Source organism: Rattus rattus, chromosome 3 (genome assembly GCF_011064425.1).
Source record: "Rattus rattus isolate New Zealand chromosome 3, Rrattus_CSIRO_v1, whole genome shotgun sequence".
Taxonomy (NCBI): Eukaryota; Metazoa; Chordata; class Mammalia; order Rodentia; family Muridae; genus Rattus; species Rattus rattus.
The window spans coordinates 134,009,473-134,034,608 of record NC_046156.1 but is presented as its reverse complement, the minus strand read 5'-3'; the positions used below and the strand labels follow the sequence as shown (position 1 = coordinate 134,034,608).

Below are 25,136 nucleotides of genomic sequence, written 5' to 3'. Positions count from 1 at the left end.
AGCCAGGTTGACAGAGAAACCTGCAAATGGGGCAGAAAGCTAAGGCCAACAAAGCTTGGCAAGGAAGGAGGATGAGAGTTTATAGCTGAGGACAGGGGAGATATGTAGAGAGCAACCATAGTTGTTACAGATACTAACATTATAGTGGAACCTTGCATTTATGTGTAGAAGTACACAGAAGGCAAGACCTTACCCACTGAAGGATCTAGCTTGTAAGTGCAGATGAATTTGAAAGGAGAGCCAAGAGACAGAAAGCCACTGAAGGAGCTGTCTGCTCCTTAGTAACACCTGAAGTTGTGTTTTCTTAGCCTTAAAGATACACAAAGCTGTTACAGCTTTTGCCCCAGGGTGCTAGGCTGTATTTTGGGGCTGGCTCCAGAACTCGGGAATGCCCTTCTTATGGTACTGATTCTGTAGGCATGCAAGATGCGCGAGGACAGGCTCGTGGAAGTTCGGGTTGAGATTTTAGAAGCTGCTGAGGCTTCAAAGTGTGGGACACGGTCAGACTTCCCGAGGGAGGTCTGGGAGGCCATTCTACAAAGCTGGGAAGGCATGGCTTCAGTTAGAGTGGAGGCTCTGGGATGAGGGAGATGCCAGAACCTTAGGATGTTGGTGAGGAAATCTGTAGTTAAGAAATTGTCCTGAGTTTCAGAAGAGACTTTGAGCTATTGAACAGTATTGGGAGTGTTCAAGAAGATAGGGAACTTTTAGAAATGAACAGAATGCATTTTGAATTTTGAGATGAGCATGAGAGTTCAGTGGCCAGGGTGGAATGTTATGACTTAGAGTGATGTGCTCATGTGTTAAACTGACGAGAGAGAGAGTTGTGATGTCAGTTTTCCTTGTCAGTTTGATTGGGGTTACAATCACCATAGAAACACCTTTGGTTGTGTCTGTGAGGGTATTTCTAGAAAATTTTAACTGAAGAGGGAAGACTGCTCCCAGTGTCTAGTTACAGTCCTTTGATTCTTTCTGACAAATAATTATTACATTTTTGGTTTTATGGAGTGAGAAAGATTGCAAACAGTACATTTCCTGTATCTTTTTTGTTTGTTTGTTTGTCTTTGTTTTGATTTGATTTGTTTTTCAGGCCAAGTAGCCCTGTCTATCTTGGAACTCAAGTCTGTAGACCAGGATGGCCTTGAATTCACAAAGATCTGCCTGCCTCTGCCTCCTGTGTACTGGGATTAAAGGCATACATGAGCACTGCCACCTTCAGCCCATTTCCTGTTGGATTCTTCATGATTTCTTTCTGTATAGATGATGATTGCTAGGACCTTATTGAGATGTACATTTTAGAATAAAAAAAGGCAGGTCTACCAACAAGTCTGTCAACACCTTGTTCTTTCAGGCACATCTGTGATGGAGAGCTCAAAGAAGTGTGACACTGGAGAGAGGGCAAGAACAACACTGATCATCTGTCCACTCTCTGTGCTGAGCAATTGGATTGTAAGTCTAAAGCCGTTCAGCTTGAAGTGGAATATTATATCTGTCTGTAAGAATGTACTGTTACAAATGTATGTGACATGCATGTTAGTATCTGTTAGGTGAATTACATTTGATGAAGTAAGTACTTTTTCTTGAAGGCTCATATGATTAACTTATTAATTGCTAATGTAGGATTTGATTTGTACTTCTGCTTCTGCCATTTTTGTTCCCTCCAAGAAGAACATATTTATAATTCAACACTCCTACTTAGATACTGACTTTTGGAATTATGCGAAGTCCACTATGAAGTGGACTTCATGAAGTTATGAAGTGACTTTCATAACTTCGTATAACATTACATGTGCTTCTGTCTGCTTGGGTTTGTCCTTAATTTATTTTCAGAGATTTTTCTCAATCTTCACCACTCTCAGTTTCCAGGTGACCAAATTGAAACAGATAGGTTAAATTACTTGACTAAGGCCATCCGGCCAAGAATTTGAATGTGCTTACCAACATTTTGACCCAATAGTTTCTTATTTTAAGGTTACCAATCAGAAGGCATGTTTTCCCCCAGCAAATTGTTTTTCTTTTTTAAGAACATTGCATGGGGATGGGGTATCTTTTGTATGTTATGTGTAAGAAGCAGCCTGCTTTTATTTCCCTTCTAATTTGGACCTCAAGCTTTGTTTTATAATGAAATATTATTTCGGAAGCATTTAAACATAAAGACTACTGGATGTGACCTTCATTCCTGCTGCCTTCAAGAATAGCTGTCTCCTGATCTGTCCTAGCTCAGGAAGAGGAAGTCCTGCTCTTCATAAAGCTGTCGGCTAAATTTTTATGTCTCATTTCATTTTACCTTCTCCCTTTTTCTATTTTCCCCTTCTCTTAGTTATTCAGTCTGATATCACTGCGTTTCTTCATGAAATATACTCAGATGCTCACTTTTTTTTATTGTTTTTTTTTTATTTATTTACATTTCAAATGCTATCACCATTCCCGGTTTTCCCGTCCATAAACTCCCAATCCCATACCCCCTCCCTCTTTTTCTATAAGGGTGCTCCCCCACCCATCCAACCCCTTCCTGCCTCCCCACCCTGACATTCCCCTACACTGGTGCGGGGTGGGTCGGGGTGGGGAGGGTCCAGCCTTGCCAGGACCAAGGGCTTCTCTTCCCATTGGTGCCCAACAAGGCCATCCTCTGTTACATGTGCAGCATGTGTTACATGGGTCTGTCCATGTGTGGTCTTTGGATAGTGGTTTAGTCCCTGGGAGCTGTGGTTGGTTGATATTGTTGTTTTTATGGGGTTGCAAACCCCTTCAGCTCCTTCAATCCTTTCTGCAACTCTTCTAAAGGAGACCCTATTCTCAGTTCAATGGTTAGCTGTGAGTGTCCACCTCTATTTGGCATGCTCTGGCAGAGCTTCTTAGGAAACAGCTATATCAGGCTCCTGTCAGCATGCACTTCTTGGCATTTTAAATACTTCCTTTTCATTATGTTTCATATTGAAATTGTTGCTTTTCTGTATTCCTTTCCTGGTATAGCCCTGGGATGTTAGTTTCTTCCTTATGCTCTTATGCATTGAATTGGCTTCTCTTTTCAGCTGTCAGAATTGCACTGGGAGAGACACCTAGTGACTTGTCATGCCTACTGCCTTCTTTTTTACTGTATATTCATCTTTTTTTCTTGATTTTTTTTTGGACTGCTTTTTATGCATTAACTTAATGCATTTCTTCTTCATGTTTTCTTTTTTCCCTTGTAGATCTTTAGTAGACTGCTTGCCCAGCATGGCCAATACCATTAACTAACTAACTAACTAACTAACTAACTAACTAACTACATAGTTAGTTAACTACGTTTAGATAAATATAGAAATTGTTAATCAATATTTTACTATAGTTTTATATTTAAAAACTTTAAGTAATATAAACTTAGAAAAGGAAACCTTGGCAAATCATGCAAAAATGTAAAGGCATAATGGACATTTGAGCATACAGACTTCCTAATGCTGCGACCACAACAATATCTTATGTTGTAATGATCTCCCAATCATTAAGTTATTTTTGTTACCACTTCGAAACTATAATTTGCATCATAATGTAAATATCTGTGCTTCTCAATGGCCTTAGGCAGCCCCTCTGAAAGGGTCCTTCTGTCCCCAAAGGGGTCAAGTCCCATAGGTCGAGAACCACTGATACAGAGGCTTATGGTAAACAGTACTTCATTCTCCCAACATTATACTCTGTTTCTACCTACCTTGTTAATCAGCTACCATTCCCAGGGGAAGACTAGAAAGTTACAAATACCAGAACTGGATTTACAGAGGGATGTTAACTGTGTGAGTGTGCTGGGAACCAAACCCAGATCCACAGCAAGAATAGCAAGTTGCTCTTAGCTGCAGAGCCATCTCTCCAGCCTCCCTTTTTTGTTTGCAAATAAGAAAAATAATCAAATTAAAGGAGTAAGATTTTAAATACCAATTACATAAACACCATTAATTAGTTTTAGATATTAAAACAAATTATTTAACTGTATTCCAAAGCACCTATTTTGTCCTCTGTTGATAGGCCACACAATGCACATAGTGAGTAGCATGTGTTTTTCCTAGTCCAGAAATGTTGATTTTCTTTCACTCTACCTCTTATCCTTCCATAAATACACACTGTTCCACTTCATTGTTACCTATTTGATTCTGATTTTTTTAATTAAAAATTTCTCCTCATATTGAATTTCTTCTCTACCAGACTACTTAAAAAATTGTTTTTATCTTTACTTCAGATTTTGTGCTACCTCCGCATTTTTGTCTTTTCTATTTTATTCACATTTCATTTTTCAGCCTACTATAACCTAGTGCTTCTTCTCATTTGCTATGGAAACTCCCTTTGGGAAAACCTTTGACTCATTGCTGTATGTTTCAGGACCTCCAGTTTTCCCCCCTACTCTTGGTTGTATTTTGCATATTTACTTTCACCATTGAAATCGCTCTGTGTGCAAAGCGTGTATGAGTGACAGGTGAGCACGCACCTCATTTGCCACCTGAGCACTTCCTACGTTTCGTCTACTGCTGGTGTTTCTGTGACTTTTCTTCGTCTGCGGGTATTCTATATGTGTCTCTCTGCTTACCATTTTGTTGCTTTTGTTTTACTTCTTGTTCATATAAAAGTACTCTCAGGCGCTTGAGAGTTTTAAGGCCATCTTGGTTACATGATGATCTTTAAAGAAAAAAAAAACAGTTAATTATGAAAAGCAATTACCAAGAATTACCAGAGTGCCACCATCTTTGCTGGAATAACCTAACCTTATCTCAGCCATGTCTTTCCTCCATTTAAAGCGTGGAGTGGTTCAGTGTAGGCAGGCTGGATCCCTAACCACTATGTTTTCTCATCGTTCATGCTCTCTTTAAAACAAAGATATTTAAAGACTTAATCCTACCTGTATGTATTGTCTATTTATAGCTAATATGCATACATACTCCTCTTGTATGTGTAGATCAATGGTTATGTTCTGTGGTGTATTCTAGATAGCCCACAGTAGTGGTTCTCAACTTACGGATTGCGACTCCTGTGGTAAACCTCCATCTTCAAAATTAAATTTATATTACAATTCATAACAATAGCAAAATTTTAGTTATGAAGTAGCCACAAATATATGGTTGAGATCATCACAACAGGAAGAACTGCATTAAAGCATTAGTTATAGCATTAGGAGGGTTGAGAACCACTGGTTTATAGTGACCAAAAAGCACAAATATCCTCTTTCTTACTTCTTTCCTCCTTTGGGTCAATGTTTCTATACCTTTGTCACTCAGTTCTTTCCCACAGCCATCTGAACTATAAGGACATACTCTATCTTATCCTTTTTCCTCACGTCCCATAATTACATCCCAAGTCCAGGCTTCCTGCTTGTTATATTCTCTCTCATACTTGTTTCTATTCTGTTCCATCTTCTGCTTGTCTGGTCTTAGACCTTCTCACCTAAGCATTTGCCAGCTTTTCCCCGTGGCATCTTCTCCCTAGTCTCATGCCCTTCCCCCGACCCCCCACCTCCCGTCCCTGGCTCAAAATCATTTAAGTCTGTTGTTTACAAAGAAGCTTGGACTTCTTTTTTACTTAAAAATGAAGACATGCTAGGTATGCCTGTAATGCCGGTGCCTGGGAGCCAGAGGCAGGAAGACGTGAGTTTGAGCTACATAGTGATAACTCAAGGGGGAAGCAAGAAATGGCTGCTTATTGGTAGGATAGGCAGAATTTATATGATGTGCTTTATATGTTTGTCAGCCTTATGATATGACACTAATTGATACTTAGTAGTATAGTTATCATTATACTTTAGTTTTAGTAAAGTTAACATGGTAAACTTGATACTCATCTGCTTCCTATTAAAATACTTGTAATTTTCTTTTAGGACCAGATTGGACAACATATAAAATCAGAAGTGGACTTGAATCTTTATGTATATTATGGTCCTGATCGTATTAGAGATTCAACCTGGCTTTCAAAACAGGATATTATTTTGACTACTTATAATATTTTAACTCATGATTATGAAGTAAGTATTCAGATACCTAGAGCCTTTAAAATATTTATTATTATTTTTCAATTTGAGTGTGTGTGTGCATATGTGTGTGTGTGCATGTGTGTGTGAGTGTGCATGTGTGTGTCAGTGTGACTGTGTGCATGTGTGTGTGTGGTGTGTGTGCATGTGTGTGTGTGTGAGTGCATGTGTGTGTCAGTGTGTGTGTGTGTGCATGTGTGTGTGGTGTGTGTGCGTGTGTGTGTGTGTGTGAGTGTGTGTGCATGTGTGTGTGGTGTGTGTGCATGTGTGTGTGTGGTGTGTGTGTGTGTTATTTGTGGTGTGTGTGTGTGTGTGGTGAGTGTCTGTGTGTGTGAGTTGTGTGCATGTGTGTGTGTGTGTGTGTGGAGTGTGTGTGCATGTGTGTGTGGAGTGTGTGTGCATGTGTGTGTGAGTGTGTGTGCATGTGTGTGGTGAGTGCTGGTGCCTTTGGAGGTCCCTAGAGCTGGAAGTACAGGTATTTATGAGTCACGTGAGGTAGGTACTGGGAACAGAAATTCAGACTCCTGCAAAAGCATTAAGCACTGGAACCACTTACTTATTCTCCAGCCCTGCCTAGAGATTGTTTAAGGTTGACTTTAATTGCTGTTTTCCATGTTTCTAAATTACTCTAAAGTTCATAGTGTTTACAGTTTACTTTCTGGCTTTGGAAGTACTTAAGAATGTCTATAAAATAGCATGTTGCAAAAAAGAGCTTTGTACCTTCTTGAGTTACTAATTAGTAATTTGGAAACAGTTTTCATTTAGAACGTTTTCCGTTAAAATTTTAAATGTGTATTTTCTCTAGGGTTCATCACAATTTGTACACAAATTTCTTTTTAATGTTCTGGAAAATTGTTTTTTGTTTGTTTGATAACTTGACTAGTGTTACAGCCTGAAAATAAACTTTTTGTTTATAGTCGTTATTAATTAGGTTCTCAACTCCTTTATGAACCTGTTATTTTCCTTAACAATTCAACTTAATTTGGAAATACTATAGTTAAAATCTCAGTGTTCTAGAAAGAACATTACCATTTCTATAAAAGAAAGCAAGGTTGTTACATTGAAAACTTCTTTATAAGGGATGGCTTTTCTGTCATGTTTCAATCTGCTGCAAAATGGTTCAATGTATTATGCATGACTCAGTTGACTTCTAAGCTTGGAGAAGGAACTAGTGCTTCTTAGTGGCACTTTGTGCACCATATTTAGTATCTTGTTGTTTTAGCTATAAAATAGAGGTAATATTCAAGGCTCATAAGTGGTCACTAATTTAGTCTTTGGAGTACTTAGTGCCAGGAACCTTGTAAGGGTTAGTAATGAAGATCAAATCTATTATTATTTAACAAGCACTTACATATTGTGATATTTTACTGTGCTTTTTGAATTCATATGAACTCTCTATTGCAGACTAAAGATAATAGTCCATTACACAGCATAAAGTGGTTAAGAGTGATCCTGGATGAAGGCCATGCCATACGAAATCCAAATGCTCAACAGACAAAAGCTGTTCTTGAGTTAGAGGCAGAAAGAAGATGGGTATTGACAGGTAATTATAGCATTCAATTTTATTTTTTGTTTTTTAAATTTGTGTGTCTGTTCACATGTATGGGCGTGTGTGTGTGTGTGTGTGTGTGTGTGTGTGTGTGTGTTTATTTTACCCATTTTCTTAGTAGTTTTACAACTTCAGATTTTACATTTAAAATTTTAGTCCATTTTGATTGGGTTTTATACCTGGCTTAGTGTCTTTGGTCTGTGTGGATTTATCCAGTTTCTCTATACAGTGTATCGACGTTTATGTTTAGTCACATGGGTTTCTTTGTGTTTTCTGATCTGTTCCATTGGCTTCTCTATCTATGACAATACTGTTCTCTTTTGAATACTTAAACTGGTGTTATAGCCAAAGACAAGTAATGTGATACTTCCTGCTTTGTTCTTCATACTTGAAATTGTGTTGTTTTTCAAAGGACTTGGTGATTCCATATGAATTTGTAACCTTTTTTACATTATTAATTTAGTAAGGGTACACATGTGCCCCATAGCATATGTGTATGGGTGTAAGAGGACAACTTAAAGTTGGTTTTCTCCTACCATGTGTAATCTGAATTTGGTCTTCAGGCTTTGCAGCACATATTCTTACCCACTGAGCCATCTTGTCAACCAAATAATTCCATATGAATTTTAATATAAATTTTCTAGTACTTTAAGAATGCCATTGGTATCTTGGTAAGGATTGATTTTGATTTGTAGATCATTTTGCACAGTATGGACATGTCTTAAGGTTCTACTGCAGTGAACAGACACCATGACCAAGAAAACTCTTATATGGATAACATTTAATTGGGGCTGGCTTACAGGTTCATAGGTTCAGTCCATTATTATCAAGGCAGGAACATGGCAGTGTCCAGGCAGGCATGCTGTACGAGGAACTGAGAGCTCTATATCTTGTTCTGAAGACAAACAGGAGATGTCTGACTCCAGGCAGTTAGGACAGGGTATTAAAGCCCACACCCACGATGATACACCTACTCTAACAAAGCTACACCTCCTAATAGTGCCATGCCCTGGGCCAAGCATACACAAACCATCACAGGACATTTTTATGGTATTTTCCCTTTTACAGGAGTCTTTAATTGTATCTATTTCTTAAACAAATGGCCATCTTTTTCCTATAAATTGAAAAATATATCTTTCTATTTATTCCTTCATTGTATATAATTTCAGGTTATCTAATCCTTAATAATTATTTGACTTAGAACTACGTATCATTTGTTGCTAAATTATTTTACAGACCATTAAAGAGTTATATTCCATTACTAAATATAAGATGTCTTGGTAAAATCTTGGAATGGTTTCTCCACAAGGCCAGATGGTAGCCTGACCTAGATAGGCATTGAGAGCAGCCTGCCCGTGATGCTGCTTCTTCCAATGGCAAGGTTTCTTCATGGCTTACCACTCAGCCGGTGCAGTCAGCTTTTTTTTTTTTTTTTTTTTTTTTTTTTTTTTGGTTCTTTTTTTTTTTCCGGGCTGGGACCGAACCAGGGCCTTTTGCGCCTTCCTAGGTAAGCGCTCTACCACTGAGCTAAATCCCCAGCCCCTGCAGTCAGCTTTCTTGTTAGTTTCTGTTTGTTTTGTTTCTGGTTTTTTGGTGGTTGTTTGGTTTGGTTTTTTAACACACTTGCTAAATTTGCCCAGTAGCATTTCCAAGCATTATACTGCACAAAGCTGGGCATGGTTTTTCGGTTTTGTTTTTTATCCTCCCCCCAACTCCCCTATTGGAGGGAAAAGGTTGTTTTTTGTTCTGGTTTACCACCCTCCCCCCCTCTTCCCCCCCCTCCCCCAATGTATTCTGGCCTTGCTTTCACCTTCTCAGCTCCTTCCATCTCTTTTCTACCTCCCCACAGCACTGATTCTTTTGTTGTTTTAGATGTTTCTGTCATTGATGTCATTGATGTCATGGTAGTTTTCACTGTAAATGTTGTTCACCTTGTTGTTAGATCCTGAGATTACTGATGCATGCTACTGTGTCTGTCTTTATCTGGGCATTTGAATGAATTCACATTCAGAGTTGCCAGATGCAAAGCCAACATCCAAAATTCAGTACCATTTTTATATTCCATTGGTGACCACAATTTTGCAAAGTAGAGCTACTATAGATTATTTGTGTTCCGGTATAATCTCCATTGTCAGCAATTTCCTGGCACGTGTTACTTTACTGTGTCAGATTTTTCTGATACTATTGATGGTCAAATTAATGATTTACATAAAGAGAGACACAAAATCTCTCAAGTGATTTTTGAATGGCCATCATTGCTAAGATGACTTTCTGTTGTTGTAAAATTACAAAAAATAAAATGCTGTCTTTTATCCCCCACTAGGTCTGTTACCGCAGTGCCCCAAGACATCTGCTGGATATCTTGCCAGAAGCACACATTCCAACTCCATGGTGGCCCAGACTAGTTGCCCCACACTCCCTTACTCTTAAATCTGCACATGAAAGAACACACAACACAATAACCTTTGATCCAATTGATAAGATATAATTGCCCACCTAAACATACAAAGCCCAATACGCATCCATCCCTTAAGAACATTCATAACAACCTGTAAAGGTACAGCATGGAATCTTAACATCAGCTTCCATATTGTCCCGCCATGGCTTCTCTCCCTCCTCTCCTCTTCCGTTCCTGTCTCCTCCTCTTCCTTTAAACTTTTCTGCCACCCATCCTTCCTTCTCGTCCAATGACAGGCCTTGTTCTATCTTGTACCTGCCTCACTTGTGATATCATCCCACACAGCTCTCCCATTTCCTTGGTCCTGTATTAGCTTTTCTTTTAACCATCTAAATTGCTTGCCTAGCCATAGAGGCAATACATTTTATCATGACCTTTATACAGCACTCAGTTTTTGTCTTTAAAAACTGAGAAATGGGAAGATGTAGGGGGTGTGAGTGGTCACTGATAAGCGCTGCAGAAACCAGGATTGTTAACCATCAGCATTGTCTTCTCAGAGAAGGAAATGAATAAACACCTATTTTCCACTCAGAAAGCTGGGAGAGGATATTGTTAGTGAGTTGGTGGGGACAGACCTTACCCGAATCCCCAGAATGCTTATCCTTAGCTTTCTCGGTCAGAAAGAGTCCATCCTTAGTGGAGATGTCACATGTACTTTATATTCTGCTGAGCTCTATCTCTGTCAGAGATCACACCAGATCCTATTCCCTTAAAGCTACAGAGCCAATTTTCATGGTCACATGTACTTTCCAAAAGAGTTTCAGTGTAGTCATGCCTTAAGCTTTATTGTGCATATGGAATTGGAATGGTAGTTACCTGGGAACTTTCTTTCCCAAAATTATACTGTATTTTACTATGTCTAAAATAAACTGGCTAGTGTCAGACTCCAGAAATTTTGACCTAGCACTGGCTATGTCATGCTGACCCAAATCTCATTCTAACCTCACCCCGGTAAGATTGCTTTTCTACTGTCCTCGACATTTACAGCACAGCTTCCCCCAGTATTCCCCTAACACTCACACACACACACACACACACACACACACACACACACACACACACACACACACACACACCAATAGCAAATTATCTGAAAAAGAAGTCAGACTGCAGAGATGGCTCAGTGTGTCAAACACCTGCCGTGTTAAGTATGTGAGAGCCTTCGTTAGTGCGAGCCTAGCACGGTGTCTAGTTTCCGCTATGGTTTGTCTCACTGAACCAGGTCAATATTCTGGGTGAAGGACTATACCTCAGTGGTAGAGTTCTTGCCTAGCATGTGTGAGGCCTAGATTTGCTTCCCTAGCACCACAAAATTAATTTATTTTTAAGACTTACAGTCGTTTCCTGTTTTGAACATTTGTTTTGTTTTAGGTACTCCTATCCAGAATTCTTTGAAGGACTTGTGGTCTCTTCTGTCCTTTTTAAAACTGAAACCATTTACTGATAGAGAATGGTGGCATAGAATAATACAGCGTCCTGTCACAACGGGAGATGAGGGAGGACTTAGGTAAGTGAGTTGATGAGGTGATACATTAGTGACGAGTGAACTAATTCCCCTGCCTCCACTGTTTTCACGTAGCTTATTCTCCAAAGCATAGGAGCTTCCATGTCACTGGCTCTGCAACCCTAGTGCCCGGTGTCTGGGGATCCAAGCTTTCTGTTTGTGTAACTTTTCCATATTTTAGCAAAACTGAAAGGAAAGCCACAGCTTTATGCTCCCTGTGTGTGATGAAAAGCTACATCCTTTGATGATTCATTACGTCTTATATTTTGATGACTTATGTAACTTTTATAGAGGCATTTGATGCTGTGTATAGGACACAGTGTACAGTGACCTGAACTTTTTTTTTTTTTTTTTTTAAGCCAGTGAGGAGAGGAAGAGAGAAGAGAAGAGAGAGAGAGAGAGAGAGAGAGAGAGAGGAGAGATGAATGACCTGAACGTTTTAATGAACATTTCATATGGCTGACTTTGGTGGGTGAAGATAAAGTGTGAGAAAGGAAGGAAAACACTGATGGGTTTTGTCACATACCTGGCTGCTGTGGATCTAGAGCAGTGGCTGCCTAAACAGGATTCAGGACCATATAGTGGGTCATACAATCATTATAAAAGCATCAGTCAACATGGAAAAAGAAACACGCATAGTAGGGATGAAAAAAATACCAGAGTACGGTCTTCATGTGAAGATGTATTATGTGTATGCATTGAAATACTTATTTCTGCTAGGGGTTGTTACAGTAAAGTGTACTTCCAAATGTGAGTTAAAGTGGAAATGATTTAAAATATAAGCCATTATCCTAGTTGTCAAAACTGGCCACATGATTCCTGAGAAATATTTTTGTTCTATTTAGTCTGTGTTAAAAATTGTTTATTTTATTATTATTGGAAATAAAAATTGATAAGTAACATTTAAAAAAAATTAACATTGAGGGAAAAATGTTTTTGTCCTCTTCTGTATTTGCGTGATTTTACATTTCAGTTAGTCATTAATTTATTTGATTTTCATATTATATCTTTACTTTCCATATTACATTACATGGGATTTTAAAAAATTTATTTATATATTTATATCCCAAATGCTGTCTCCTTCCTGGCTTCCCCTCACAGTGTTCCTCTCCCCAACCCCCATCCCTTTTGCCTTGGACTGAAGGGCTTGAAGGTGTTAACAACGCTATGGAATTTTTTTTTAGCTCTTGAGAAGAGGATTACTTTAGACTACAGAAGATAAGCTCTTACTCATATCTGTATTCTATTTAATAAAGTACCTTAAACTGATGAGCTGCTTATTAAGAATTCAGAAATTGTGTATTGAGTGGTAGAGTCGATAGGAAGGTATTTGAGAAATAAAAGTATCAATGTCGACAACAAAACCAGAAAAGCTTTGGAAAAGTAAGTACACAATATAGAATACTTGGAATTATGTCAAGGTGTAATTTTATTACTTTTTTGTAATAGTTCTTTATTTATAGAATATTCTTATAACTATAAAAACCTAAATAAATGATTTTTTTGTAAAACTTTCAATTTAGTAAGATTATAAGTCATTAAACTCTTAGGTTTTTTTTGTTTTTTTTTGTTTGTTTGTTTGTTTGTTTTTTTTTTGTTCCTTACTGCTCAGTGTATTAGAAATAGCTATGTAATTACTTGTTTTATTTTGACTAGGCGTTTACAATCCTTAATTAAAAGTATCACACTTAGAAGAACAAAGACAAGCAAAATTAAAGGGAAGCCTGTCTTGGAGTTACCAGAAAGGAAAGTATTTATTCAGCACATTACTCTGTCAGACGAAGAGAGAAAGATTTATCAGTCTGTTAAAAATGAAGGCAAAGCTACTATTGCAAGGTATGGAAACACAGCGCCACTTTAAAGGTTTGGCTCTTGTCTACTTCTTAGTTTGTTATTAGCAGACTTACAGGTTTTCAACATTTTAGATGGAAGTCGAAATATATTGAAAACTATTCTTTTGTAGCTTATACTTTAAAATTTTCTCCTCCTCTTCTTCCTCTTCTTCCTCTTCCTCCTCTTCTTTCTCCTCCTCTTCCTCCCCCTCCTCTTCCTCTTCTTCCTCCTCTTCCTCTTCTTTTATAAAGAGTTGAAATGAATGAAACAAGCTAAGTAATTTCTTGCCCATGAAAAAATAAAAGCCTATTTAAAATATTGATTTCTGAAGTCAGAGGGCCTTGTTTCCATTTCTGAGCGTCATGCGAGGATTCACACAGGGCAGGGGGCTCGCATCCTACTTGGGCTTTTATGTTTGCTTTCTCTCTGATAATACTCCTGAGTCACAATCTCCTTTGTGTTTTGTTTATAAATCAACTTTTCAGTGAAGTATTCCCTCACTGGCCTTTAAAAACAGCTTTAGTACTTCCTGATTCCTTCCCTCTGCTTCTTCCTCCTCATAAAACTTAATGTTTTGAAGTTTCCCACCTCATTTTATTGAAAATATAAAACTCATTTTAGTCTATTGCATTCCAGTGTATATGTATGTTATGTACTTAGTAATTTTGGATAATAGTTTGAGAAGAAATTTCACTTAGCACTGCTAAGATTTGAAACTTGGAAGCTTTTTTTCTTCATCTCCCTTATCAAATCTGCTTTGTGCCTACCTCATGAAAGTGTGTATTGTTATGAAGAGTGTCTTATTTACAGTCCTCTTTTGTCTTTGTCTCTTTCTGATCCTTGTGGTCATTCACAGCAGATATGTTTTTGCGTGAACTGTAACTACTTGCCTTCTGGTTCCTTAGTTTTTTTAATTGTCATCATTTTCTGTTCTTAGATTTCTATATTTTGTTGTAAGTCAAGCTGACGTATTTCTTACATGTTTGTAATACTACACAGAATATCATCCTGCTGTAAAGATGTTTTTCAAAGATGGTTGCAAATTTAGTTTGTTTTCCACAACTTCTCACCATGTTACTCTGTAGAGGCCCTGGCCTCACCGTTCACTGACTGCATTCTCTAGTTTCTTTTTAAGTGTTTGGCCACAACGTTGAGAAAAGAACTTAATGCTGAAAATTGGAGCCTAGAAGTCAGATTGTTGCTTTTTTTTCTAAGCCTGACCTAGCGATTTGTAAGCCTTTGAAATTTGTGAGGGGAATATCAGAGTTTGGATCTCTGGCCTAGAAAAGCTAGAGCATTCTAAGAGCTTAATGAGCCATTCAGATAGGACATTGGAAGACAAGAATGCTGAAAGAAATGTGGACAGTGGAGGCTCAGTTCAAGAGATTTCGGAGGGGAATAAGCACTAGGTTGGTCATGTGGTGTCCTATTTGTTTCTATTGCAGCAGTAAAATCCAGTGACAAAAGCAATGTGAGGGAAAGGGTTTGTTTTTCTTTGGCTGGAGGTTCTTGTCTACCACTACAGGGGAAGTCACAGTGGCAGCAGCGTTGGGCAACTTGTCACATTGTATCTTCATCCAGGAATCAGTGTAACAAGTGCTTGTGCCCCACTTTCTTTTTTAAATACAATCCAAGATCCATGCCTAGGGAATGGTAGCCACCCCAATAGGCTTATCTTTTATGCACTTAACCTAATCAAGATAATCTTCATAGACTTATCCAGAGGCTGGTCTCCTAGGTGATTCTAGGTTTCATCAAGTTGACAGTTGAGATTCACCATTGCACTGGGCTAACAGCTATTTGTGTTATATTCTGTCAAAGAATTTCTGGCAGCATTTTCCCATGTCCTGAGACCCCCCCCCCCAAATGAATTAAAAGATAATGGACTACTTGTTTGACTAAGGACATTTCTGTGTAGAATAGTTCACTGCTGTTATCCAGGTCTATAGTGAAGAAGAACAACAAATGGGTCAGAAAGATATTTAGAACTGTGTGATGTGGTGAGATAAAGAGCCCAGAGCAAGTTTAAAGTTTTAGACAAGGCAGATGCTGAGTAAAGCACGTATAATCCTTAAAGAAATCTAACCCCGCTAAAGAGAAACCTCACGGTCTGCACTGAAACAATTGGAAAGATACCCTAAGGGCAGGACCCCACCTATCCCTTGTTCTCTCTTAATGAGAGTCAAATTCATTTAAAAAGGGAGAGTCTGAATTCAGAGTGCCACTCAGGTGTTCCCCGCCCGGGAACACCTAGGGAATTGTTTCTGTTATCCTGGAAGGCACCCAGAAGCCAGTGCAATGGGGCTGAGCTGCTGCTTATGCTAGCAGCAGAATTTGTCCGGCAGTGTTGTCAAGGCACTAATTTTGTAGCAAAGAAAGATTCAAGAGTGAAAGCCTTGGGGAGTCTTGTCCAAAGGTAGCAGAAAGTCACCGAGGTCAAAACAACATGGAGCAGAATTAGATTCTCCACAAGGAGGCCTGCGAGACTGTTGTGAGGGTCCAAGTTAGAATGGAGATCCCAGAATGTTGGAGATGCCTGGACAGTGGGATGTCTCTTGAGGAAAGCATGGAATACAGACCCTCAAGCTGTGTGCGTTCCAGGAGGAAAGAAAAGCTGTAGGGGCGGGGCTGCCTGAGCCCTTTGAACCCTGTGTGTCTGACTTGGAGCTGCAGGATTTGTTGTTTGCCTCGCTGGGCTTTGGTCTTTGGTCTTTTTCTTTGCTATGCTCTCTTTCCTCCCTTGGTAATGGGAATCATTAGTCTATGCTATTGTATGTATGAATTAAGTATTTTTTCATATTACTGGGGCTCCTGGTTGCTTGGGTTTCAGAAGAGGCTCTGTACTTTTGAAGTGTTGGAACCGCTGAGACTATGGGGACTTTTGAGGTTGAATTGAATGTATTTTGCATTATGAGCCTGTGGAGACGAGGGGAAAAGATCGTGGCTTTAAAATGGTGTATTTGTACATCAACTTGGTAGGAGGTGGACTTTTGATGATTGATACTGTCAGTAACAGAATCTAGAGTTACTGAGCAGACAAGTCTGAAGGGTTTCCTAGATTAGGCTAATGGAAGAAAGAGGACCCACCCTGCCAATGGCAGTGCTGTTGTATGGGTTGGGGTCCCACTGAGATAAAAAGAAGAAAGCAAGTTAAATATCAGTACTCCTCTTACTCTGCTTCCTGACTGGGTGCAGTCTCACCAGGGCCTCCCATCCTGATACACTGTAACCCACACACGGACGCTGAGTGTTTGTTCACAGCAATGAAGTAACAGAACAGAGGAAATTTCCATTTGCAGAGGTGAGCATAAAGGAAGAACTGTTTTTAAAGTGGGATCAGAAGCTTGGCATTGGCCGTGTCATTTATGACGTGTCCAGGTGAAGATACCAGATTGGCTTTACCAGCAGGATATGAAGGTATAGGATTCAGTGCTCTCAGTTCGAGTCATAAGTTTCTGTCATTTGTGAGTGATGGAAGCCATGAGACTGAGTAAGGTCACCTAAGAGAGTGAGTTAAAAATAGGTCTATCCAAAACGGTACTTACCAGTGACTGGTGAAACAGGGAAGCCTCGTGTTAGCACGTCATGCGGTGGGTTCTCATAAGCAGTTTCTTAAAGCAAAATGCTGAATGCCAGTCAAACGTAGCCATGCCAGGGAGGGAATGCAGAGTGCTGATAAAGCTATGTGGGAAATAGTCAGGGCAAGATATATCTATTCCCCAAAGGCTTAGCATTTCTAGAACCTCGGGTGTCATTCCTGCAGCTGGAGACCTGGAGGTTAGCACACGAACCAATGGAGAACGTTTCATATTTAAATAATAACAAGAAACTTGACGTGGTCATCCATACCCTCTGAAAAGTTCAGCAGTTAGGCTAGGAACTTCCTGTTGATTTTCTGGAAGATATAGCACCATTTAAATCTTTGGATTCTATCTATATGACCCTCCACCCCACCTTTTAGAAAGGAAATGTACTGTTTTTGTTCTATTTTGTTGGTTTTTTTGTTCTGTTTTCTTTCCCCATTTTTAAATGTCCTACTGCTTTTTATTGGTATTGATCCATTTATAACCCTATAACTAATTTTTGTTTTCTTAGCCCCGTTTCCTTTCATATGGTTTTGTGGTGGTTTGAATGAAACCGGTCCTCATAGGCTCACAGGAAGTGGCACTGTTGGGAAGTTTGGCATTATTCAAATTGGTGTGGCATTGCTGGAGGAAGTGTGTCACTAAGGTTGGGCTTTGAGGTTTCAGATGTGTGTCCAGTGTGACACTTTCTTCTTGCTGTTTGCCAATCTGGAAGTAGAACTCTGAGCTACCTCAACAACACATGCCTGCTTCCTGCTTTGATGACAATAAACTAAACCTCTGAACCGTAAGCCAGCCCCAGTTGATGCATTCCTTATAAGAGCGCTTGTGGTCATGGTGTCTCTTCCGGAGAACACTGACTGAGATGTAGTACGGCTTGTTTTTCTCTGATGGCTTCCTTTTCTTTGTTATACTCAGGTTTGACTTTGATCTCTTGTATAAAGTCTCTTTGTCTTTGCCATGGATTCGTACTGTTTAAGAATGGGAGTTGTTCTACTGAGTAATTGTGGAGGGCTCACAGTCATAATTTTTATGTGTTCTCTGGTAACTTTCTGGTGAGTTTTCTTTCACTGCCTTCTTTGCTCTTTGCTGGTTATTCGAAATTTGACTATTTTGAGTTCTTTCTGGACTAGCTGTTTGTCCAGAGTCATATATGGGTCCCAGGCCATGAAGAAATTCCCAATTTTTTTTATTATTTATAGGAGTCAATTCTTCTAGGTTTTATTGGTGTTTATATAACAGAGACCAGAAACATAATTACTTACAAAATTGATTACTGTGACACAACACTCCCCCACTGTGTCTCTGTGTGTGTGTAAATTGGACTTAAAAATTGAAGTCATCATGCTTACACCCTATTTCTGTTTTTACATAAGAGATGGGAATTTTCCTTTCAGTATGTATGTACCACCCATTTTGAAGAACCAGCTGAGGTCTGTAGATCATGCATATTGACCCTTTCCTAGCTGACTTTTTTCTTGGCTTCATTTCTTTATTCTTATTTAGAGATTTTCATAACGTTTGACATTTTATCCCTAGGTATTTTACTGAAGGAACTGTCCTTGCACACTATGCCGATGTCTTGGGTCTTCTGCTTAGGCTGCGGCAGATTTGTTGTCATGTCCATCTTCCTACAAATGGAACATCTTCAAGTGACCCCTCCAGTAAGGAAACGGAATTAGTTCACCCCACTGTATTTGCTAAATATTCCAGTTAGAAGGATAGGCTTTTATACAACTTGAGTTTGCTCCATTACTTTGCTATACCTTGCTTTAGTTAAGATTTTTTTTTTAATTACATTTTTATTGTATGTGTTTGCATGGGTCCGTGTGTGGGAGATCAGAGGATACCTTGTAAGAGTCAGTTCTTTCTGCACTATGTTCATTAGGGATTGCATTCACGTTGTCAAGCGTGGTGGCAGGTGTCTGTACTTGCCGAGCCATCGTGCTGGCTCCAAGAATGTTTTATAAATGAAATGGAAGTATGATATCAATATAGAGGAACATTCAAACTGGTTCTTTCTTGTATGCTGCTAGTGTGGCAGATGTTATTTTATGAGATGGCTATTGCACTTTCAGAGGTTTTCTTAGAATTCCAAATTTATGGCACGCTTTTCGCTGCAAATGCCGGAATAGAGATGAAAGACAATTAAGCGGTGTTCTTATATAAGGTAAACTATTCTAGTCACATACAGAGTTTGGTCGGAAACTAATTTTTGAGCATCTTTTTTTTTCGTAGGAAGCGACACACCTGAAGAACTGAGGAAGATGTTAGTAACGAAGATGAAGTTAATTCTGAGCTCTGGCTCAGATGAAGAATGTTCAATTTGCCTGGATTCATTAACATTTCCTGTGATCACACATTGTGCACACGTGTTTTGTAAACCTTGCATTTGCCAGGTCATTCAGCGTGAGCAGGTGAGCTTGTTCTTCAGCCTGGAGTCAGTGTGTGATGCAGTGATCAAAACCCAACCGAGTTCCAGACATAGGGTGTTCCATTCTTGAACTTAATAATGCACCTTTTATGTTTAATTATTTCAAGCATGGTAATAGTCAATGTATTATAAATTAAATGGCACTACTTGTTGGAGACATTATGTTTTAGCCAGTAATTCTAGTTCTAAATTTCAGATCCTTGTGTTCAATTAAATACATTAATAGAGACACAATGAATTTAAATGTTATAGTAGCCATATTTTTTAAAAAGTAAAAAAAGCAACATGTTTAATGTAGTCTAATATATTTAAAGCACTTACTAATATATAACTTTTTTCTTAATTAAGCTTAAAAATCTGATGGTATTGTACTTGTATCACCCTAATCCGGCTCAGCTGTGTCTCAGGGAACTCTGATTGACACGTATTGCTCTTTACTGTGTTGAATGAAGTAGGATGAACTAGGGCTAGATTCTTTTGTGGGAAATGCTTGAATTGAATAATATTTTAAGCAATCTGTCAGCTAATGCAAATTAAAAATATTTTTAAATTTCAAAATGTGAAAATATTTTGAATTTGTAAATGGTGTGTAATATGTGGGAAAATGCAAATTACACGTATAGGCTTGATCATGAGGTAAACATAGCTGCGTGAACCACTGTCCTAGTCCACTCCTCCCAGCCTTTTACCTTTCCCTTCCAAGAGGTGGTTCTTTGTATAGATTTTTAATGCAGTTTTAATTTTACAGTCTTTTTTCTTGCAATGATACTGAGTGGCTAAGATACAATCTCACTTTATTAGATCTTGCTCTGAATGAATTTGTAGTATTTGAGAGAGGTGGTCTCACACTGTAATCAGCTTTATAAACTACTACACGTTTATAAAACCTTGCAGCGGCTCTTAACCTTCCTAATGCTGCAACCGTTTCATTTAGTTCCTCACGTTGTGGTGACCCCCAACTATAAAGTGATTTTGCAGCTACTTCATAACGGCAATTTTGCTGTTAGGAATATTAATGTAAGTATCTGATATGCAGGATATCTGATATGCAACCTCCAAGGGGTTGTGATCCAGAAGGTGAGAACATTAAGGACTTCGTTTTTCTTTTGAAGTGTTCTATGTATTTTTACTGTATTATAGTTAAGGGTAAGAAATTGTCACATTTTATTTAGTAGCAGATGGTACTCAGTGCTCCGAGCTTCTGCATTTAGTTAGGATTACACTCTTGCTCTGCCCTTTACAACATGTTGTAAACATGTCTCTTACAGCACGAGGACATGTTTGTATGTTTGGAGCTCAGGTACAGGTTGATCCCAAGTAAATGATCATGACAAAAAACCTGAATAAACTATGGAGTATAGACCTTTCTATTACATGACATAAAGTTAGGTACATTTGTATTTCTGTCATATGCATGTGGCTCATTCTTTGTTCTTTTGTATATAGCCACATGCAAAGTGTCCTTTATGCAGAAGTAATATACATGAACATAATTTATTAGAATATCCTCCAGAAGAATTGGCATGTGACAGTGACAACAAGTCCGATATGGAATGGACGTCTAGTTCAAAGGTAAAGTCCACTCGTGTAAATATTCTAATGTTTCATATTTAATGAGGAAAAGTCATGATAAAATAGCAATTCCAATTCTGCTTTTAATCCTGTCATTTCATATTCTTTTAGTTGTACTTGCTTTTGTTAATATTTCATATTGAATTTCAGTTGGAAAAGAAAGGTATCTGAATTATTATGATGTTTTTTTCTTTCAGTCTTTTTCTTTTACTTTCAGTTAAATTATATGAAAATCCTCTCAATAAAAAAAAATGTTGGAGATTTGTTCAGTGAATCCTACAGTATGTGACCCCTATTAAAATGAGTTTGTGCAAACAAATTGTTAAAAACTACAGTGTCTGGATTTATCTTACCAATTGAGATTTTCTTTTTCCAGATTAATGCTCTAATGAATGCTTTGATTGAGTTACGGACAAAGGACCCCAACATAAAGAGTTTAGTTGTCTCTCAGTTTACCACATTCCTGTCTTTAATAGAAACACCACTGAAGTAAGTTTAACAAGCACTTTTCCATCACGTTGAAGGATTTTGTACATGTGTGTCGTTTGAGAGCCCCCTCCCCCAAAAGTTTTGGTCATTTCATCTTATTTAAAATGATATTCAGTGTAACAACAGAACTCCTGAGCCTAAGATTTTAAAATGAATTAGTCAGGAATTAATTGAGTTAGTCTGGCAGATGGCTAGATGCTCAGTAGGCATTTGCTTTATCAAGAAATGAATTATTGAATGAATCTGTAGTTCACTCGGAAGCTGTTTACTTAGCTTGTACAAGGCTTTGGGTTTGACTGATCCTTAGTACCACAGGAATAAATTATGCATGAATTTGGTTTAACTAATATTTGTTAACTATTTAACATTTCTCATAGTACATTATCTGTTTTCTTTTTCCCATTAGAGCCTCAGGATTTGTGTTTACTCGCTTAGACGGTTCCATGGCTCAAAAGAAAAGAGTTGAATCAATTCAGTGTTTTCAAAATACAGACGCAGGATCACCTACTATAATGCTACTGTCCTTAAAAGCAGGCGGAGTCGGCTTGAATCTTTGTGCAGCTTCTCGAGTGTTCTTAATGGACCCAGTAAGTATTTATATATTTTTCCAAAATGCTATTACAAAAACACAAAACAAAACAAAATAGGAAAAGAAAACAAAACCTGTTTGAGAGATGCCTTTTTAGTTACAGTTAATTGTGAAAAGGTAACATTATCCTTATTTGCAGATGAGGAAACTGCTATATAGAAAAGTAAAGAGCGTTCCCACAATCACACAGTAATCTGTAAAACTAGTCAGGTTCTGTGTTCTTAAGTACAGTTCTGTGCATTTCAACTCCTTGGAATACATAAAACATGCCTATTGTAATGCTTTTAAGATTCAGTATGCAGCAAATCAATGAGTATTCTTCTTAGACCTCGACATTTAGAAGAGAATAACAGCTTGAGCATGACTACTATGATAAATCTCATCTGCATATGAGCTATTATTATTTTTATTTTCAGCCAGCACTTGCTGCATAAATGTATCTTTACCCCCAAATACTGTTTTCAGGTGTGTGTGTGTGTGTGTGTGTGTGTGTGTGTGTGTGTGTGTGTGTGTGTGTGTGTGTACATATGTATGTGAATGTGTGTGCCTGTACAAGTGAGTATGTAGACCTGGCTGTCTTTCTCTGTTGTTCTCCATGTTAGTCCATCTAGACAGGCTCTGCTAATTCATTTTGGCCAGGCTTGCTGGCCAACTGCTTCTAGAATCAACTCGTATCAACAAGTCTGAAACAGTTTTTAGGTTTTGACTATTGTTGAAATTATTTTTTATTTCATCAATAGGGAAAAGAGGAAAATATATCAATAAACCAATGCTTAGCAAAGGGAGAAAGATTTTCATAAAAAATTTCATAATTTTTCATAAAGAATGATATCTTTTGTGTAGTCATTTAAACCATTGGAGAGAAAATGTATAACTTCATTTTACACAGAAAAGCCACGGGTTTCTGACCAATTGCCTGGTCTTATGTTGTTCCTGCCACACCCGGGAGGCTTTTGTTGGGCACAGGTTGAAATTATTTTGTATTTCATACATATGCCCTAAAACTTGGATCTGTTTGCCTACTGTCACAAACTTCAGAAAGTTTTGGACATTTGGTTTTGGATTATGGATCTATGCAAACATTCCAGGATTTGGAAAATTGAACTATAAAACACGCAGATCTTAAACATTATAGATAGATTCTCAGCCATTATTGAAGTGGGTAGAATGCAGTGTATGGGGAAAAGGCTGGCTGTCTTCAGAGCGATGGAGAAATAGCTTTCTTCCAAGTGCATTTGTAATGTCAGTGTGTGACTTTCGTTAGTGGAGGAGGCATCCAGACATGCTGGGATGAAGGGCAGTGCAGAAGGCGTGCACGGTAGAGTATTGCACTTATGTCTCGCTAGGCCTGGAATCCTGCTGCAGAGGATCAGTGCTTTGACCGATGCCATCGACTTGGCCAGAAACAAGAGGTTATCATTACAAAAGTGAGTTTTTGAAGTCACTTAAGATTATGCTTGCTTTTTAAAGGTAACACAGGCAATATATGAATACATTACTGCCATAATTGAAGTAGAATGTGGAAAAATGTAAAAGTCATTTTGTCTTCTTTATAGTTTCAGACTTTTTCAGTTTCCCTCTGTAGTTAAATTTGTTCTTATTCATGTATATATCTCAACATAAAAAAAATTGAAAGAAAATGGGATCATACTTTATTATTTCATAATATATTTCTTTCCCTTAAACATGTATTGAAGATTTACTGTCTATATCCATTTAGATCAACACTTTCTTACAGTGGTAAACTCATTTCAACCAGTATTATATACACATCATTCATTTACATTAGGAATATTCTCTGTGTACCATCACCATCATCACCACATTGCACTGTCCCTTTTTATGTATATAGACTTTCATTTGTGGGAACTTGATAATACTAAATGCATTTTGATAATAGCCTAGCTACAGGGACACCTGTATCGGTTGTGTTTGTGATGTTCTCCTGTGACAATTGTGAGGAGTGGTGTAAGTTCTGGGCTTCCAGCTATATTCTTTATATGAGAAAACGGCATTGGGTGAGAAAGGGAAGCCACGTTTAATTGTAAATATCCTCACTGCGTGTTGAGAAAAGGAAATTATATTTTATATACATATATGGGTGTAAGTATGTATGTATGTGTGTATGTATAAGTAATCATTCTATTTTTAAAATGTGGGTACACTTTTGAAATGTGTACTCCTGAAATACACGTCCTTTTAAAGTGCGTGTGTTACTGTTTCACCGTATCTCCAGTGTTTTCCTTGACTTTAGTGTGCAGTGTCATTAGAGTGTTCATCCTTAGTGCGGCTTAGGAAAAGGCTAATTTTCTTAGTAAAGGTTTCTTAAGAGTATTAAAATATTTCATTTTGTTACCTGAAAAGTTCTTAAATATTATTTTACATTTATTTTTAACTTATTTTTTTCTTTTTGAAGTTCATTGTGAAGGACTCTGTTGAAGAAAATATGTTGAAAATACAAAACATGAAAAGAGAGCTTGCAGCTGGAGCCTTTGGAACTAAGAAACCAGATGCTGATGAAATGAAACAAGCTAAAATCAATGAAATCAGAACCTTGATTGATCTATAATTTGTGGGGGTTTTCTAAGGACAGTTTGAATAGATACTTAAGTTTTATAGATGAAAACTGCAGATTTAAGAGTGAGATCTAGAGAGTCCTTTTTTTTTTTTTTTTCGGGAGCTGGGGACCGAACCCAGGGCCTTGCGCTTGCTAGGCAAACGCTCTACCACTGAGCTAAATCCCCAACCCCTAGAGAGTACTTTTTATGTGGGCACATTTTATATTAATACAGTGGTGTTACTGACACATCTCTTCTATTCACGGATCTATTTTTATGATACTTCAAATAGCAGTAAGTTCCACTGTAACCTGCCCTGAAAGACCTTTTCATAGACGTTCCTTTGCTCTCCAGCTCTTCATGCCTTTGCTGAGTGTTTTCCTACATTTCCCACGTGTTCCATATCTTCACTGCAGTGTGGTCGAAGCTTATACTTTTGAACCACTTATTCACCAAAGCCTTTGGTTGATGATTCAATGGATCCACAGTTCTTGTAAATTATTAACAGATGTATACAGACTATAAGATTTTACGATGTTCAAAAACTATAGTTGCATCCATAACCATAAAGGTTATGGATGCA

At 38.1% G+C, this 25,136-nt stretch overlaps 1 protein-coding gene across 1 annotated transcript in view; it reads left to right on the top strand.

Moving 5' to 3' along the window:
• Hltf (helicase like transcription factor) overlaps nucleotides 1–24,639 on the top strand; it is a 60,950-nt gene extending 36,311 nt beyond the window's left edge. The window contains exons 14-25 of the mRNA XM_032898605.1: nucleotides 1,352–1,449; nucleotides 5,834–5,977; nucleotides 7,388–7,526; nucleotides 11,362–11,497; nucleotides 13,151–13,330; nucleotides 18,451–18,575; nucleotides 19,150–19,328; nucleotides 20,792–20,917; nucleotides 21,294–21,406; nucleotides 21,813–21,993; nucleotides 23,342–23,422; nucleotides 24,412–24,639. Of these exons, the coding sequence (XP_032754496.1) occupies nucleotides 1,352–1,449; nucleotides 5,834–5,977; nucleotides 7,388–7,526; nucleotides 11,362–11,497; nucleotides 13,151–13,330; nucleotides 18,451–18,575; nucleotides 19,150–19,328; nucleotides 20,792–20,917; nucleotides 21,294–21,406; nucleotides 21,813–21,993; nucleotides 23,342–23,422; nucleotides 24,412–24,564 (1,655 nt within the window). The 3' untranslated portion in view covers nucleotides 24,565–24,639. The remainder of the gene's footprint in view (nucleotides 1–1,351; nucleotides 1,450–5,833; nucleotides 5,978–7,387; nucleotides 7,527–11,361; nucleotides 11,498–13,150; nucleotides 13,331–18,450; nucleotides 18,576–19,149; nucleotides 19,329–20,791; nucleotides 20,918–21,293; nucleotides 21,407–21,812; nucleotides 21,994–23,341; nucleotides 23,423–24,411) is intronic.
• The last annotated feature ends 497 nt before the right edge of the window (nucleotides 24,640–25,136 follow it).